The following is a 13655-nucleotide window of genomic DNA, read 5'->3' as shown; positions in this document are numbered from 1 at the left end:
GTCTTTGTATCAAACATAATTGTGTAGTTATTGAGGTTCGCTAGCCAGCTATTTTCGTCCTAACGTAACGCAGCGTAGCCAACACTGCTAGCTAGCCAGCTTGCCACCGAATAGCAGCATTGTAGAAACGAGTGCATTACAACGGAACGACTTGATTAGTGTAGTGTTGGCTGGCTACACAGTTGTCTTTGCTATCTTTGATTTGTTTTGATCTTAGCTAGCTACTTAGCTGGCTACATAGCCGTCTTTGTATCAAAGATAATTGTGTAGTTATCGAGGTTCGCTGAGGTTCGCTAGCCAGGTATTCTCGTCCTAACGTAACGTAACGTAGTCAACCCTGCTAGCTAGCCAGCTAGCCACCGATTAGCAGCACTGTAGAAACGATTACATTACAACGGAACGACTTGATTTGTGTAGTGTTAGCTAGCTACATAGTTTTCTTTGCTATTTTTGTATCTAAGATAATTGTGTAGCTTTGAGTAATTATCGGTTAGCTAGCCAGCTATTTTCGCCTGCCGCGCTGCCGTCCTCCTACCTAGCCAACACTGCTAGCTAACACTGCTAGCTAGCCAACTTCTACCGAATAGCAGCACTGTAGAAACTTACATTACAACGGAACGACTTGATTAGCGTAGTGTTAGCTAGTTGTCTTTGCTGTCCTTGTATCCATGATAATTGTGTAGTTTAGAGAAATTTAGAGAAATTGTCGAGGTCACCTAGCCAGCTTCACTTTCAACAACGCAGCCACTGCTAGCCAGGCTACTTCACCAGCCAGCAGATCTATATCATTTTAGTCAATCAGATCTTTTATTTTACTTTTATTTTTTTGCAACGTAAGCTTAACTTTCTGAACATTCGAGACGTGTAGCCCACTTGTCATTCTAATCTCCTTTGCTTTAGCGTAGCCTCTTCTGTAGCCTGTCAACTATGTGTCTGTCTATCCCTGTTCTCTCCTCTCTGCACAGACCATACAAACGCTTCACACCGCGTGGCCGCGCCCACCCTAACCTGGTGGTCCCAGCCCGCACGACCCACGTGGAGTTCCAGGTCTCCGGTAGCCTCTGGAACTGCCGATCCGCGGCCAACAAGGCAGAGCTCATCTCAGCCTATGCGTCCCTCCAGTCCCTCGACTTCTTGGCACTGACGGAAACATGGCTCACCACAGATAACACTGCTACTCCTACTGCTCTCTCTTCGTCTGCCCACGTGTTCTCGCACACCCCGAGAGCTTCTGGTCAGCGGGGTGGTGGCACCGGGATCCTCATCTCTCCCAAGTGGTCATTCTCTCTTTCTCCCCTTACCCATCTGTCTATCGCCTCCTTTGAATTCCATGCTGTCACAGTTACCAGCCCTTTCAAGCTTAACATCCTTATCATTTATCGCCCTCCAGGTTCCCTTGGAGAGTTCATCAATGAGCTTGATGCCTTGATAAGCTCCTTTCCTGAGGACGGCTCACCTCTCACAGTTCTGGGTGACTTTAACCTCCCCACGTCTACCTTTGACTCATTCCTCTCTGCCTCCTTCTTTCCACTCCTCTCCTCTTTTGACCTCACCCTCTCACCTTCCCCCCCCTACTCACAAGGCAGGCAATACGCTTGACCTCATCTTTACTAGATGCTGTTCTTCCACTAACCTCATTGCAACTCCCCTCCAAGTCTCCGACCACTACCTTGTATCCTTTTCCCTCTCGCTCTCATCCAACACTTCTCACACTGCCCCTACTCGGATGGTATCGCGCCGTCCCAACCTTCGCTCTCTCTCCCCCGCTACTCTCTCCTCTTCCATCCTATCATCTTTTCCCTCTGCCCAAACCCTCTCCAACCTATCTCCTGATTCTGCCTCCTCAACCCTCCTCTCCTCCCTTTCTGCATCCTTTGACTCTCTATGTCCCCTATCCTCCAGGCCGGCTCGGTCCTCCCCTCCCGCTCCGTGGCTCGACGACTCATTGCGAGCTCACAGAACAGGGCTCCGGGCAGCCGAGCGGAAATGGAGGAAAACTCGCCTCCCTGCGGACCTGGCATCCTTTCACTCCCTCCTCTCTACATTTTCCTCTTCTGTCTCTGCTGCTAAAGCCACTTTCTACCACTCTAAATTCCAAGCATCTGCCTCTAACCCTAGGAAGCTCTTTGCCACCTTCTCCTCCCTCCTGAATCCTCCTCCCCCCCCCCCCCCCCCCTCCCTCTCTGCAGACGACTTCGTCAACCATTTTGAAAAGAAGGTCGACGACATCCGATCCTCGTTTGCTAAGTCAAACGACACCGCTGGTTCTGCTCACACTGCCCTACCCTGTGCTTTGACCTCTTTCTCCCCTCTCTCTCCAGATGAAATCTCGCGTCTTGTGACGGCCGGCCGCCCAACAACCTGCCCGCTTGACCCTATCCCCTCCTCTCTTCTCCAGACCATTTCCGGAGACCTTCTCCCTTACCTCACCTCGCTCATCAACTCATCCTTGACCGCTGGCTACGTCCCTTCCGTCTTCAAGAGAGCGAGAGTTGCACCCCTTCTGAAAAAACCTACACTCGATCCCTCCGATGTCAACAACTACAGACCAGTATCCCTTCTTTCTTTTCTCTCCAAAACTCTTGAACGTGCCGTCCTTGGCCAGCTCTCCTGCTATCTCTCTCAGAATGACCTTCTTGATCCAAATCAGTCAGGTTTCAAGACTAGTCACTCAACTGAGACTGCTCTTCTCTGTATCACGGAGGCGCTCCGCACTGCTAAAGCTAACTCTCACTCCTCTGCTCTCATCCTTCTAGACCTATCGGCTGCCTTCGATACTGTGAACCATCAGATCCTCCTCTCCACCCTCTCCGAGTTGGGCATCTCCGGCGCGGCCCACGCTTGGATTGCGTCCTACCTGACAGGTCGCTCCTACCAGGTGGCGTGGCGAGAATCTGTCTCCTCACCACGCGCTCTCACCACTGGTGTCCCCCAGGGCTCTGTTCTAGGCCCTCTCCTATTCTCGCTATACACCAAGTCACTTGGCTCTGTCATAACCTCACATGGTCTCTCCTATCACTGCTATGCAGACGACACACAATTAATCTTCTCCTTTCCCCCTTCTGATGACCAGGTGGCGAATCGCATCTCTGCATGTCTGGCAGACATATCAGTGTGGATGACGGATCACCACCTCAAGCTGAACCTCGGCAAGACAGAGCTGCTCTTCCTCCCGGGGAAGGACTGCCCGTTCCATGATCTCGCCATCACGGTTGACAACTCCATTGTGTCCTCCTCCCAGAGCGCTAAGAACCTTGGCGTGATCCTGGACAACACCCTGTCGTTCTCAACTAACATCAAGGCGGTGGCCCGTTCCTGTAGGTTCATGCTCTACAACATCCGCAGAGTACGACCCTGCCTCACACAGGAAGCGGCGCAGGTCCTAATCCAGGCACTTGTCATCTCCCGTCTGGATTACTGCAACTCGCTGTTGGCTGGGCTCCCTGCCTGTGCCATTAAACCCCTACAACTCATCCAGAACGCCGCAGCCCGTCTGGTGTTCAACCTTCCCAAGTTCTCTCACGTCACCCCGCTCCTCCGCTCTCTCCACTGGCTTCCAGTTGAAGCTCGCATCCGCTACAAGACCATGGTGCTTGCCTACGGAGCTGTGAGGGGAACGGCACCTCAGTACCTTCAGGCTCTGATCAGGCCCTACACCCAAACAAGGGCACTGCGTTCATCCACCTCTGGCCTGCTCGCCTCCCTACCACTGAGGAAGTACAGTTTCCGCTCAGCCCAGTCAAAACTGTTCGCTGCTCTGGCACCCCAATGGTGGAACAAACTCCCTCACGACGCCAGGACAGCGGAGTCAATCACCACCTTCCGGAGACACCTGAAACCCCACCTCTTCAAGGAATACCTAGGATAAAGCAATCCTTCTGCTTTAGAACAGACAGGATATCTATCTAGGTGGAGACAGCAGCTTTAGTTAGAATAGACAGGATATCTATCTAGGTGGAGACAGCAGCTTTAGAACAGACAGGATATATATCTAGGTGGAGACAGCAGCTTTAGTTAGAATAGACAGGATATCTATCTAGGTGGGAGACAGCAGCTTTAGTTAGAACAGACAGGATATCTATCTAGGTGGGAGACAGCAGCTTTAGTTAGAACAGACAGGATATCTATCTAGGTGGAGACAGCAGCTTTAGTTAGAATAGACAGGATATCTATCTAGGTGGGAGACAGCAGCTTTAGAACAGACAGGATATCTATCTAGGTGGGAGACAGCAGCTTTAGTTAGAACAGACAGGATATCTATCTAGGTGGAGACAGCAGCTTTAGTTAGAATAGACAGGATATCTATCTAGGTGGGAGACAGCAGCTTTAGTTAGAACAGACAGGATATCTATCTAGGTGGCGACAGCAGCTTTAGTTAGAACAGACAGGATATCTATCTAGGTGGAGACAGCAGCTTTAGTTAGAATAGACAGGATATCTATCTAGGTGGGAGACAGCAGCTTTAGTTAGAATAGACAGGATATCTATCTAGGTGGGAGACAGCAGCTTTAGAACAGAAAGGATATCTATCTTGGTGGAGACAGCAGCTTTAGTTAGAATAGACAGGATATCTATCTAGGTGGAGACAGCAGCTTTAGAATAGACAGGATATCTATCTAGGTGGAGACAGCAGCTTTAGTCAGAATAGACAGGATATCTATCTAGGTGGAGACAGCAGCTTTAGAATAGACAGGATATCTATCTTGGTGGAGACAGCAGCTTTAGTCAGAATAGACAGGATATCTATCTAGGTGGAGACAGCAGCTTTAGTTAGAACAGACAGGATATCTATCTAGGTGGAGACAGCAGCTTTAGTTAGAATAGACAGGATATCTATCTAGGTGGCGACAGCAGCTTTAGTTAGAATAGACAGGATATCTATCTAGGTGGAGACAGCAGCTTTAGAATAGACAGGATATCTATCTTGGTGGAGACAGCAGCTTTAGTTAGAATAGACAGGATATCTATCTAGGTGGCGACAGCAGCTTTAGAACAGACAGGATATCTATCTAGGTGGAGACAGCAGCTTTAGTTAGAACAGACAGGATATCTATCTAGGTGGGAGACAGCAGATTGTTGGTGTTTTAGTTCTAACTGAATTTGGTGTGATGTCATTACTGCATTAAATGGGGCGGTTTATAAGACTAGAATCAAATGCCTCTCCGTGGTCCAGAATCTAATGCCTCTCCGTGGTCCAGAATCTAATGCCTCTCCGTGGTCCAGAATCTAATGCCTCTCCGTGGTCCAGAATCTAATGCCTCTCTGTGGTCCAGAATCTAATGCCTCTCTGTGGTCCAGAATCTAATGCCTCTCTGTGGTCCAGAATCTAATGCCTCTCTGTGGTCCAGAATCTAATGCCTCTCTGTGGTCCAGAATCTAATGCCTCTCTGTGGTCCAGAATCTAATGCCTCTCTGTGGTCCAGAATCTAATGCCTCTCTGTGGTCCAGAATCTAATGCCTCTCTGTGGTCCAGAATCTAATGCCTCTCTGTGGTCCAGAATCTAATGCCTCTCTGTGGTCCAGAATCTAATGACTCTCTGTGGTCCAGAATCTAATGCCTCTCTGTGGTCCAGAATCTAATGCCTCTCTGTGGTCCAGAATCTAATGTCTCTCTGTGGTCCAAAGTCTAATGCCTCTCTGTGGTCCAGAGTCTAATGCCTCTCTGTGGTCCAGAATCTAATGCCTCTCTGTGGTCCAGAATCTAATGCCTCTCTGTGGTCCAGAATCTAATGCCTCTCTGTGGTCCAGAATCTAATGACTCTCTGTGGTCCAGAATCTAATGCCTCTCTGTGGTCCAGAATCTAATGCCTCTCTGTGGTCCAGAATCTAATGTCTCTCTGTGGTCCAAAGTCTAATGCCTCTCTGTGGTCCAGAGTCTAATGCCTCTCTGTGGTCCAGAATCTAATGCCTCTCTGTGGTCCAGAATCTAATGCCTCTCTGCCATCTAGAATCTAATGCCTCCCTGTGGTTTAGAATATAATGCCTCTCTGTGGTCCAGAATCTAATGCCTCTCTGTGGTCCAGAATCTAATGCCTCTCTGTGGTCCAGAATCTAATGCCTCTCTGTGGTCCAGAATCTAATGCCTCTCTGTGGTCCAGAATCTAATGCCTCTCTGTGGTCCAGAATCTAATGCCTCTCTGTGGTCCAGAATCTAATGCCTCTCTGTGGTCTAGAATCTAATGCCTCCCTGTGGTCCAGAATCTAATGCCTCTCAGGGGTCTAGAATCTAATGCCTCTCTGTCTTCTAGAATCCTCTCCCTCTCTCCATGGGAAACATATGTTAACATTGTCAAAGCAAGTGAAGTAGATAATAAACAAAAAGTTAAATGAACAATAAAAAATGTACTGTAAACATTTCACTCACAGAAGTTCCAAAAGAATAAAGACATTTCAAATGTCATATTATGTCTATATGCAGTGTTGTAACAATGTGCAAATAGTAAAGTACAAAAGGGAAAACAAATAAACAAATATGGGTTGTATTTACAATGGTGTTTGTTCTTCACTGGTTGACCTTTTCTTGTGGCAACAGGTCACAAATCTTGCTGCTGTGATGGCACACTGTGGTATTTCACCCAGTAGATATGGGAGTTTATCGAATTCTTTGTGTGTCTGTGTGATCTGAGGGAAATATGTGTCTCTAAAATGGTCATACATTTGGCAGGAGGTTAGGAAGTGCAGCTCAGTTTCCACCTCATTTTGTGGACAGTGAGCACATAGCCTGTTTTCTCTTGAGAGCCAGGTCTGCCTACGGCGGCCTTTCTGAATAGCAAGGCTATGCTCACCGAGTCTCTCTCTCGCTCTCATTAAGCCGCTCCGAACCTGATAGGTCACTTTTATATTGGTCCACTGCAGTGTTCCACATTAACCCTGAGACTGAGGAATGTCTGGAAATAGAACACCCAGCCACTAGTGGCACATCACCATCAGAAGTGAGTGACATACACAAGGCCATTAACTGCCATTAAATGAGCTTCAGGAAAAGTCACGAATGGGAAAGACAAGACAAGGCAGGACTAACAGAACACAGTTCTTTTTTTCTGGACATATTTCTGGATCAGAATGTGTGATGATGTGTTATGATGACTGGGTGAAAGCATGCAGGGGTGTCTGGAGCTGGTTGGTGCTGTTGAGGGTGTTAATTCATGTAGTGACAGACAGACAGACGAGGGGCAGATAATATGACTCATTCTTATGGAGTTTTTCGGAGCAATTAAAAAGCAATTAGAAAACTTGAAGTAAATGCAAAATACACAAAATAAAAGCAATTTCATGAAGCTATAGTTCAGAGGCAGTTTGAATCCCATAAGGCATGCTGTGGAGAAGAAACAATCTCCTTCTATAATAATACTAACATTAATAATGTCACACCCTCCCTTACCCAATCACCACACAACGGAGGGAGGCAGCTGGCGGCATATTGAGGACTACCTCAGTGATACATAGCATTACAGCATTACAACATATGGGTGACTATTCACCCCAGACAATATCCCCCAGATATGTAGGAGGGAAGGAGGAAAGGAGGGAAGGAGAAAAGGGAAGATTCAAGTTGGATTACCATCAGTGTGCTCATGAGGGGCTGACTGGTTCTCTCCTGGTGATTGTTTGCCTTTGAGCTTCTCCTCCTCCTGCTCTCTCTGTTGACCGTCTGTCTGTCTCTCCTCCTCCTCCTGCTCTCTCTGTTGACCGTCTGTCTGTCTCTCCTCCTCCTCCTGCTCTCTCTGTTGACCGTCTGTCTGTCTCTCCTCCTCCTCCTGCTCTCTCTGTTGACCGTCTGTCTGTCTCTCCTCCTCCTGCTCTCTCTGCTGACCGTCTGTCTGTCTCTCCTCCTGCTCTCTCGGTTGACCGTCTGTCTGTCTCTCCTCCTCCTGCCCTCTCGGTTGACCGTCTGTCTGTGGTTCAGTTGTCCCGGGCGAGGCAGGACCAGGACAGGGAGGGTCCTTCTGCTCGCTGTCCGACCCAGAGAGGAGCATCCAGGGGTGTTCTCTAGGGGTGGACTGGTCAGGCCTGGAGCCTGCGGACACAGCAGGTGAACCTGTAGATTGTGTGTCTGGAGCTGAGAGGTGGAAAGAGAAAATACAACAGGTTCTATATAGATGTACATGTAGCCTAACGCTTCCTATCAGTGTAGAAAATACAACAGGTTCTTTATAGATGTACATGAGGCCTAACGGTTCCTATCAGTGTAGAAAACACAACAGGTTCTATATAGATGTAGTGTAGCCTAACGGTTCCTATAGTGTAGAAAATACAACAGGTTCTATATAGATGTACATGAGGCCTAACGGTTCCTATCAGTGTAGAAAACACAACAGGTTCTATATAGATGTACATGAGGCCTAACGGTTCCTATCAGTGTAGAAAACACAACAGGTTCTTTATAGATGTAGTGTAGCCTAACGGTTCCTATAGTGTAGAAAACACAACAGGTTCTTTATAGATGTACATGCAGCCTAACGGTTCCTATAGTGTAGAAAACACAACAGGTTCTTTATAGATGTAGTGTAGCCTAACGGTTCCTATAGTGTAGAAAATACAACAGGTTCTATATAGATGTACATGCAGCCTAACGGTTCTTATAGTGTAGAAAACACAACAGGTTCTTTATAGATGTACATGTAGCCTAACGGTTCCTATAGTGTAGAAAATACAACAGGTTCTATATAGATGTACATGTAGCCTAACGGTTCTTATAGTGTAGAAAACACAACAGGTTCTTTATAGATGTACATGTAGCCTAACGGTTCCTATAGTGTAGAAAACACAACAGGTTCTATATAGATGTACATGTAGCCTAACGGTTCCTATAGTGTAGAAAACACAACAGGTTCTTTATAGATGTACATGTAGCCTAACGGTTCCTATAGTGTAGAAAACACAACAGGTTCTATATAGATGTAGTGTAGCCTAACGGTTCCTATAGTGTAGAAAACACAACAGGTTCTATATAGATGTAGTGTAGCCTAACGGTTCCTATAGTGTAGAAAACACAACAGGTTCTTTATAGATGTAGTGTAGCCTAACGGTTCCTATAGTGTAGAAAACACAACAGGTTCTATATAGATGTACATGCAGCCTAACGGTTCCTATAGTGTAGAAAACACAACAGGTTCTTTATAGATGTAGTGTAGCCTAACGGTTCCTATAGTGTAGAAAACACAACAGGTTCTATATAGATGTACATGCAGCCTAACGGTTCCTATAGTGTAGAAAACACAACAGGTTCTTTATAGATGTACATGTAGCCTAACGGTTCCTATAGTGTAGAAAACACAACAGGTTCTATATAGATGTAGTGTAGCCTAACGGTTCCTATAGTGTAGAAAACACAACAGGTTCTATATAGATGTAGTGTAGCCTAACGGTTCCTATAGTGTAGAAAACACAACAGGTTCTATATAGATGTAGTGTAGCCTAACGGTTCCTATAGTGTAGAAAACACAACAGGTTCTTTATAGATGTACATGTAGCCTAACGGTTCCTATAGTGTAGAAAACACAACAGGTTCTATATAGATGTAGTGTAGCCTAACGGTTCCTATAGTGTAGAAAACACAACAGGTTCTATATAGATGTAGTGTAGCCTAACGGTTCCTATAGTGTAGAAAACACAACAGGTTCTTTATAGATGTAGTGTAGCCTAACGGTTCCTATAGTGTAGAAAACACAACAGGTTCTTTATAGATGTAATGTAGCCTAACGGTTCCTATAGTGTAGAAAACACAACAGGTTCTATATAGATGTAGTGTAGCCTAACGGTTCCTATCAGTGTAGAAAACACAACAGGTTCTATATAGATGTAGTGTAGCCTAACGGTTCCTATAGTGTAAAAAACACAACAGGTTCTATATAGATGTAGTGTAGCCTAACGGTTCCTATAGTGTAGAAAACACAACAGGTTCTTTATAGATGTAGTGTAGCCTAACGGTTCCTATAGTGTAGAAAACACAACAGGTTCTTTATAGATGTAATGTAGCCTAACGGTTCCTATAGTGTAGAAAACACAACAGGTTCTATATAGATGTAGTGTAGCCTAACGGTTCCTATCAGTGTAGAAAACACAACAGGTTCTATATAGATGTAGTGTAGCCTAACGGTTCCTATAGTGTAGAAAACACAACAGGTTCTATATAGATGTAGTGTAGCCTAACGGTTCCTATCAGTGTAGAAAACACAACAGGTTCTATATAGATGTAGTGTAGCCTAACGGTTCCTATAGTGTAGAAAACACAACAGGTTCTATATAGATGTAGTGTAGCCTAACGGTTCCTATAGTGTAGAAAACACAACAGGTTCTATATAGATGTAGTGTAGCCTAACGGTTCCTATAGTGTAGAAAACATGTACAACTACACAGATTACTTTTGTACAGTTGTGTTCAGTGAAATGTACACAGGCCAAGATTACAGTAAGTAGTTCAGAGAACTGTTAGAGGAGCAGAGAAGCAATGCATCACACAGTCACTAAAATAATGCGTGAATTAAAATGTGAGCAGCTGCTTGTTGAGAGAGACAGATTCCTGTCATTCTGCTCAGACAGTGTGGAATATTTGTGACTTGGTAACACATGGTGAAAACTAATACAATGCTGCTGATATTTTGAAAATGAGCAGGATACGGGCCATCAATATGTAACTGATTCTCAACTAAAATTTCATCTGTGGGCAATTATGGCCCCTTCTTTGATAAATTGTGACATCCTGAATGTGTTTTGTTTTGTTGTGGACGTGGAAGAACTGGAACTAACAGACTAATTCATGATGTTTCCATTGTAAGGTTTGTTTCTGAAAGGCCATCCTCTTATAGATTTTCTCAAATGTCACCTGAATTTCCCAGCGCCCGACGCCGAGCCCCTACAACTAACGAGCTGAGGGGACAAGAGACTGCAGCTCAATTCTCCTCATACTAGACCACTGCCTGCCAAACAAGACAGTCTCCTCAGACTAGACCGCTGCCTGCCAAACAAGACAGTCTCCTCAGACTAGACCACTGCCTGCCAAACAAGACAGTCTCCTCAGACTAGACCGCTGCCTGCCAAACAAGACATTCTCCTCAGACTAGACCGCTGCCTGCCAAACAAGACAGTCTCCTCAGACTAGACCGCTGCCTGCCAAACAAGACAGTCTCCTCAGACTAGACCACTGCCTGCCAAACAGGACAGTCTCCTCAGACTAGACCGCTGCCTGCCAAACAAGACATTCTCCTGACGATTCTAAAAAAGTGATCTTTGATCTTTGAATGCAATATTTATTTTATTTTATTTTATTTCACCTTTATTTAACCAGGTAGGCTAGTTGAGAACAAGTTCTCATTTGCAACTGCGACCTGGCCAAGATAAAGCATAGCAGTGTGAACAGACAACAACACAGAGTTACACATGGAGTAAACAATAGACAAGTCAATAACATGGTAGAAAAAAGAGAATCTATATACAATGTGTGCAAAAGGCATGAGGTAGGCAATAAATCGAATAATTACAATTTAGCAGATTAACACTGGAGTGATAAATCATCAGATGATCATGTGCAAGAAGAGATACTGGTGTGCAAAAGTGCAGAAAAGTAAAATAAATAAAAGCAGTATGGGGGTGAGGTAGGTAAATTGGGTGGGTAGTTTACAGATGGACTATGTACAGCTGCAGCGATCGGTTAGCTGCTCGGATAGCAGATTTTTAAAGTTGTTGAGGGAGATAAAAGTCTCCAACTTCAGAGATTTTTGCAATTCGTTCCAGTCGCAGCCAGCAGAGAACTGGAAGGAAAGGCGTCCAAATGAGGTTTTGGCTTTAGGGATGATCAGTGAGATACACCTGCTGGAGCGCGTGCTACGGGTGGGTGTAGCCATCGTGACCAGTGAACTGAGATAAGGCGGCACTTTACCTAGCATAGCCTTGTAGATGACCTGGAGCCAGTGGGTCTGACGACGAACATGTAGCGAGGGCCAGCCGACTAGGGCATACAGGTCGCAGTGGTGGGTCGTATAAGGTGCTTTAGTAACAAAACGAATGGCACTGTGATAAACTGCGTCCAGTTTGCTGAGTAGAGTGTTGGAAGCTATTTTGTAGATTACATCGCCGAAGTCGAGGATCGGTAGGATAGTCAGTTTTACTAGGGTAAGTTTGACGGCGTGAGTGAAGGAGGCTTTGTTCCGGAATAGAAAGCCGACTCTAGATTTGATTTTGGATTGGAGATGTTTGATATGAGTCTGGAAGGAGAGTTTGCAGTCTAGCCAGACACCTAGGTACTTATAGATGTCCACATATTCTAGGTCGGAACCGTCCAGGGTGGTGATGCTAGTCGGGCGTGCGGGTGCAGGCATCGAACGGTTGAAAAGCATGCATTTGGTTTTACTAGCGTTTAAGAGCAGTTGGAGGCCACGAAGGAGTGTTGTATGGCATTGAAGCTCGTTTGGAGGTTAGATAGCACAGTGTCCAGGGAAGGGCCGGAAGTATACAGAATGGTGTCGTCTGCGTAGAGGTGGATCAGGGAATCGCCCGCAGCAAGAGCAACATCATTGATGTATACAGAGAAAAGAGTCGGCCCGAGAATTGAACCCTGTGGTACCCCCATAGAGACTGCCAGAGGACCGGACAACATGCCCTCCGATTTGACACACTGAACTCTGTCTGCAAAGTAGTTGGTGAACCAGGCAAGGCAGTCATTAGAAAAACCGAGGCTATTGAGTCTGCCGATAAGAATATGGTGATTGACAGAGTCGAAAGCCTTAGCCAGGTCGATGAAGACGGCTGCACAGTAATGTCTTTTATCGATGGCTGTTATGATATCGTTTAGTACCTTGAGCGTGGCTGAAGTGCACCCGTGACCGGCTCGGAAACCGGATTGCACAGCGGAGAAGGTACGGTGGGATTCGAGATGGTCAGTGATCTGTTTGTTGACTTGGCTTTCGAAGACCTTAGCTAGGCAGGGCAGGATGGATATAGGTCTGTAACAGTTTGGGTCCAGGGTGTCTCCCCCTTTGAAGAGGGGGATGACAGCGGCAGCTTTCCAATCCTTGGGGATCTCAGATGATACGAAGGAGAGGTTGAACAGGCTGGTAATAGGGGGTGCGACAATGGCAGCGGACAGTTTCAGAAATAGGGGGCCCAGATTGTCAAGCCCAGCTGATTTGTATGGGTCCAGGTTTTCCAGCTCTTTCAGAACATCTGCTATCTGGATATGGGTAAAGGAGAAGCTGGGGAGGCTTGGGCGAGTAGCAGCGGGGGGGGGGGCGGGGCTGTTGGCCAAGGTTGGAGTCGCCAGGTGGAAGGCATGGCCAGCCATTGAGAAATGTTTGTTGAAGTTTTCGATTATCACGGACTTATCAGTGGTGACCGTGTTATCTAGCCTCAGTGCAGTGGGCAGCTGGGAGGAGGTGCTCTTGTTTTCCATGGACTTTACAGTATCCCAGAACTTTTTGGAGTTAGAGCTACAGGATGCAAATTTCTGCTTGAAAAAGCTGGCCTTTGCTTTCCTGACTGACTGCGTGTATTGGTTCCTGACTTCCCTGAACAGTTGCATATCACGGGGGCTCTTCGATGCTATTGCAGTTTGCCACAGGATGTTTTTGTGCTGGTCGAGGGCAGTCAGGTCTGGAGTGAACCAAGGGCTATATCTGTTCTTGGTTCTGCATTTTTTGAACGGAGCATGCTTGTCTAATA

General features: G+C 46.3%; 1 protein-coding gene across 4 annotated transcripts in view; it reads right to left on the bottom strand.

Annotated features, from left to right (window-relative positions):
* The window catches only part of LOC129846540 (DNA annealing helicase and endonuclease ZRANB3-like), an 81632-nt gene that overhangs the window by 23713 nt on the left and 44264 nt on the right, over nucleotides 1–13655 (bottom strand). For all 4 annotated transcript variants that reach the window (XM_055914473.1, XM_055914474.1, XM_055914472.1 and 1 more), the window contains exon 15: nucleotides 7562–8059. In XM_055914473.1, coding sequence (XP_055770448.1) covers nucleotides 7562–8059 — 498 coding nt within the window. The remainder of the gene's footprint in view (nucleotides 1–7561; nucleotides 8060–13655) is intronic.

This window comes from Salvelinus fontinalis, unplaced genomic scaffold (genome assembly GCF_029448725.1).
Source record: "Salvelinus fontinalis isolate EN_2023a unplaced genomic scaffold, ASM2944872v1 scaffold_0583, whole genome shotgun sequence".
In the NCBI taxonomy this organism is placed as follows: Eukaryota; Metazoa; Chordata; class Actinopteri; order Salmoniformes; family Salmonidae; genus Salvelinus; species Salvelinus fontinalis.
This window is presented reverse-complemented; position numbering and strand designations above follow the sequence as displayed.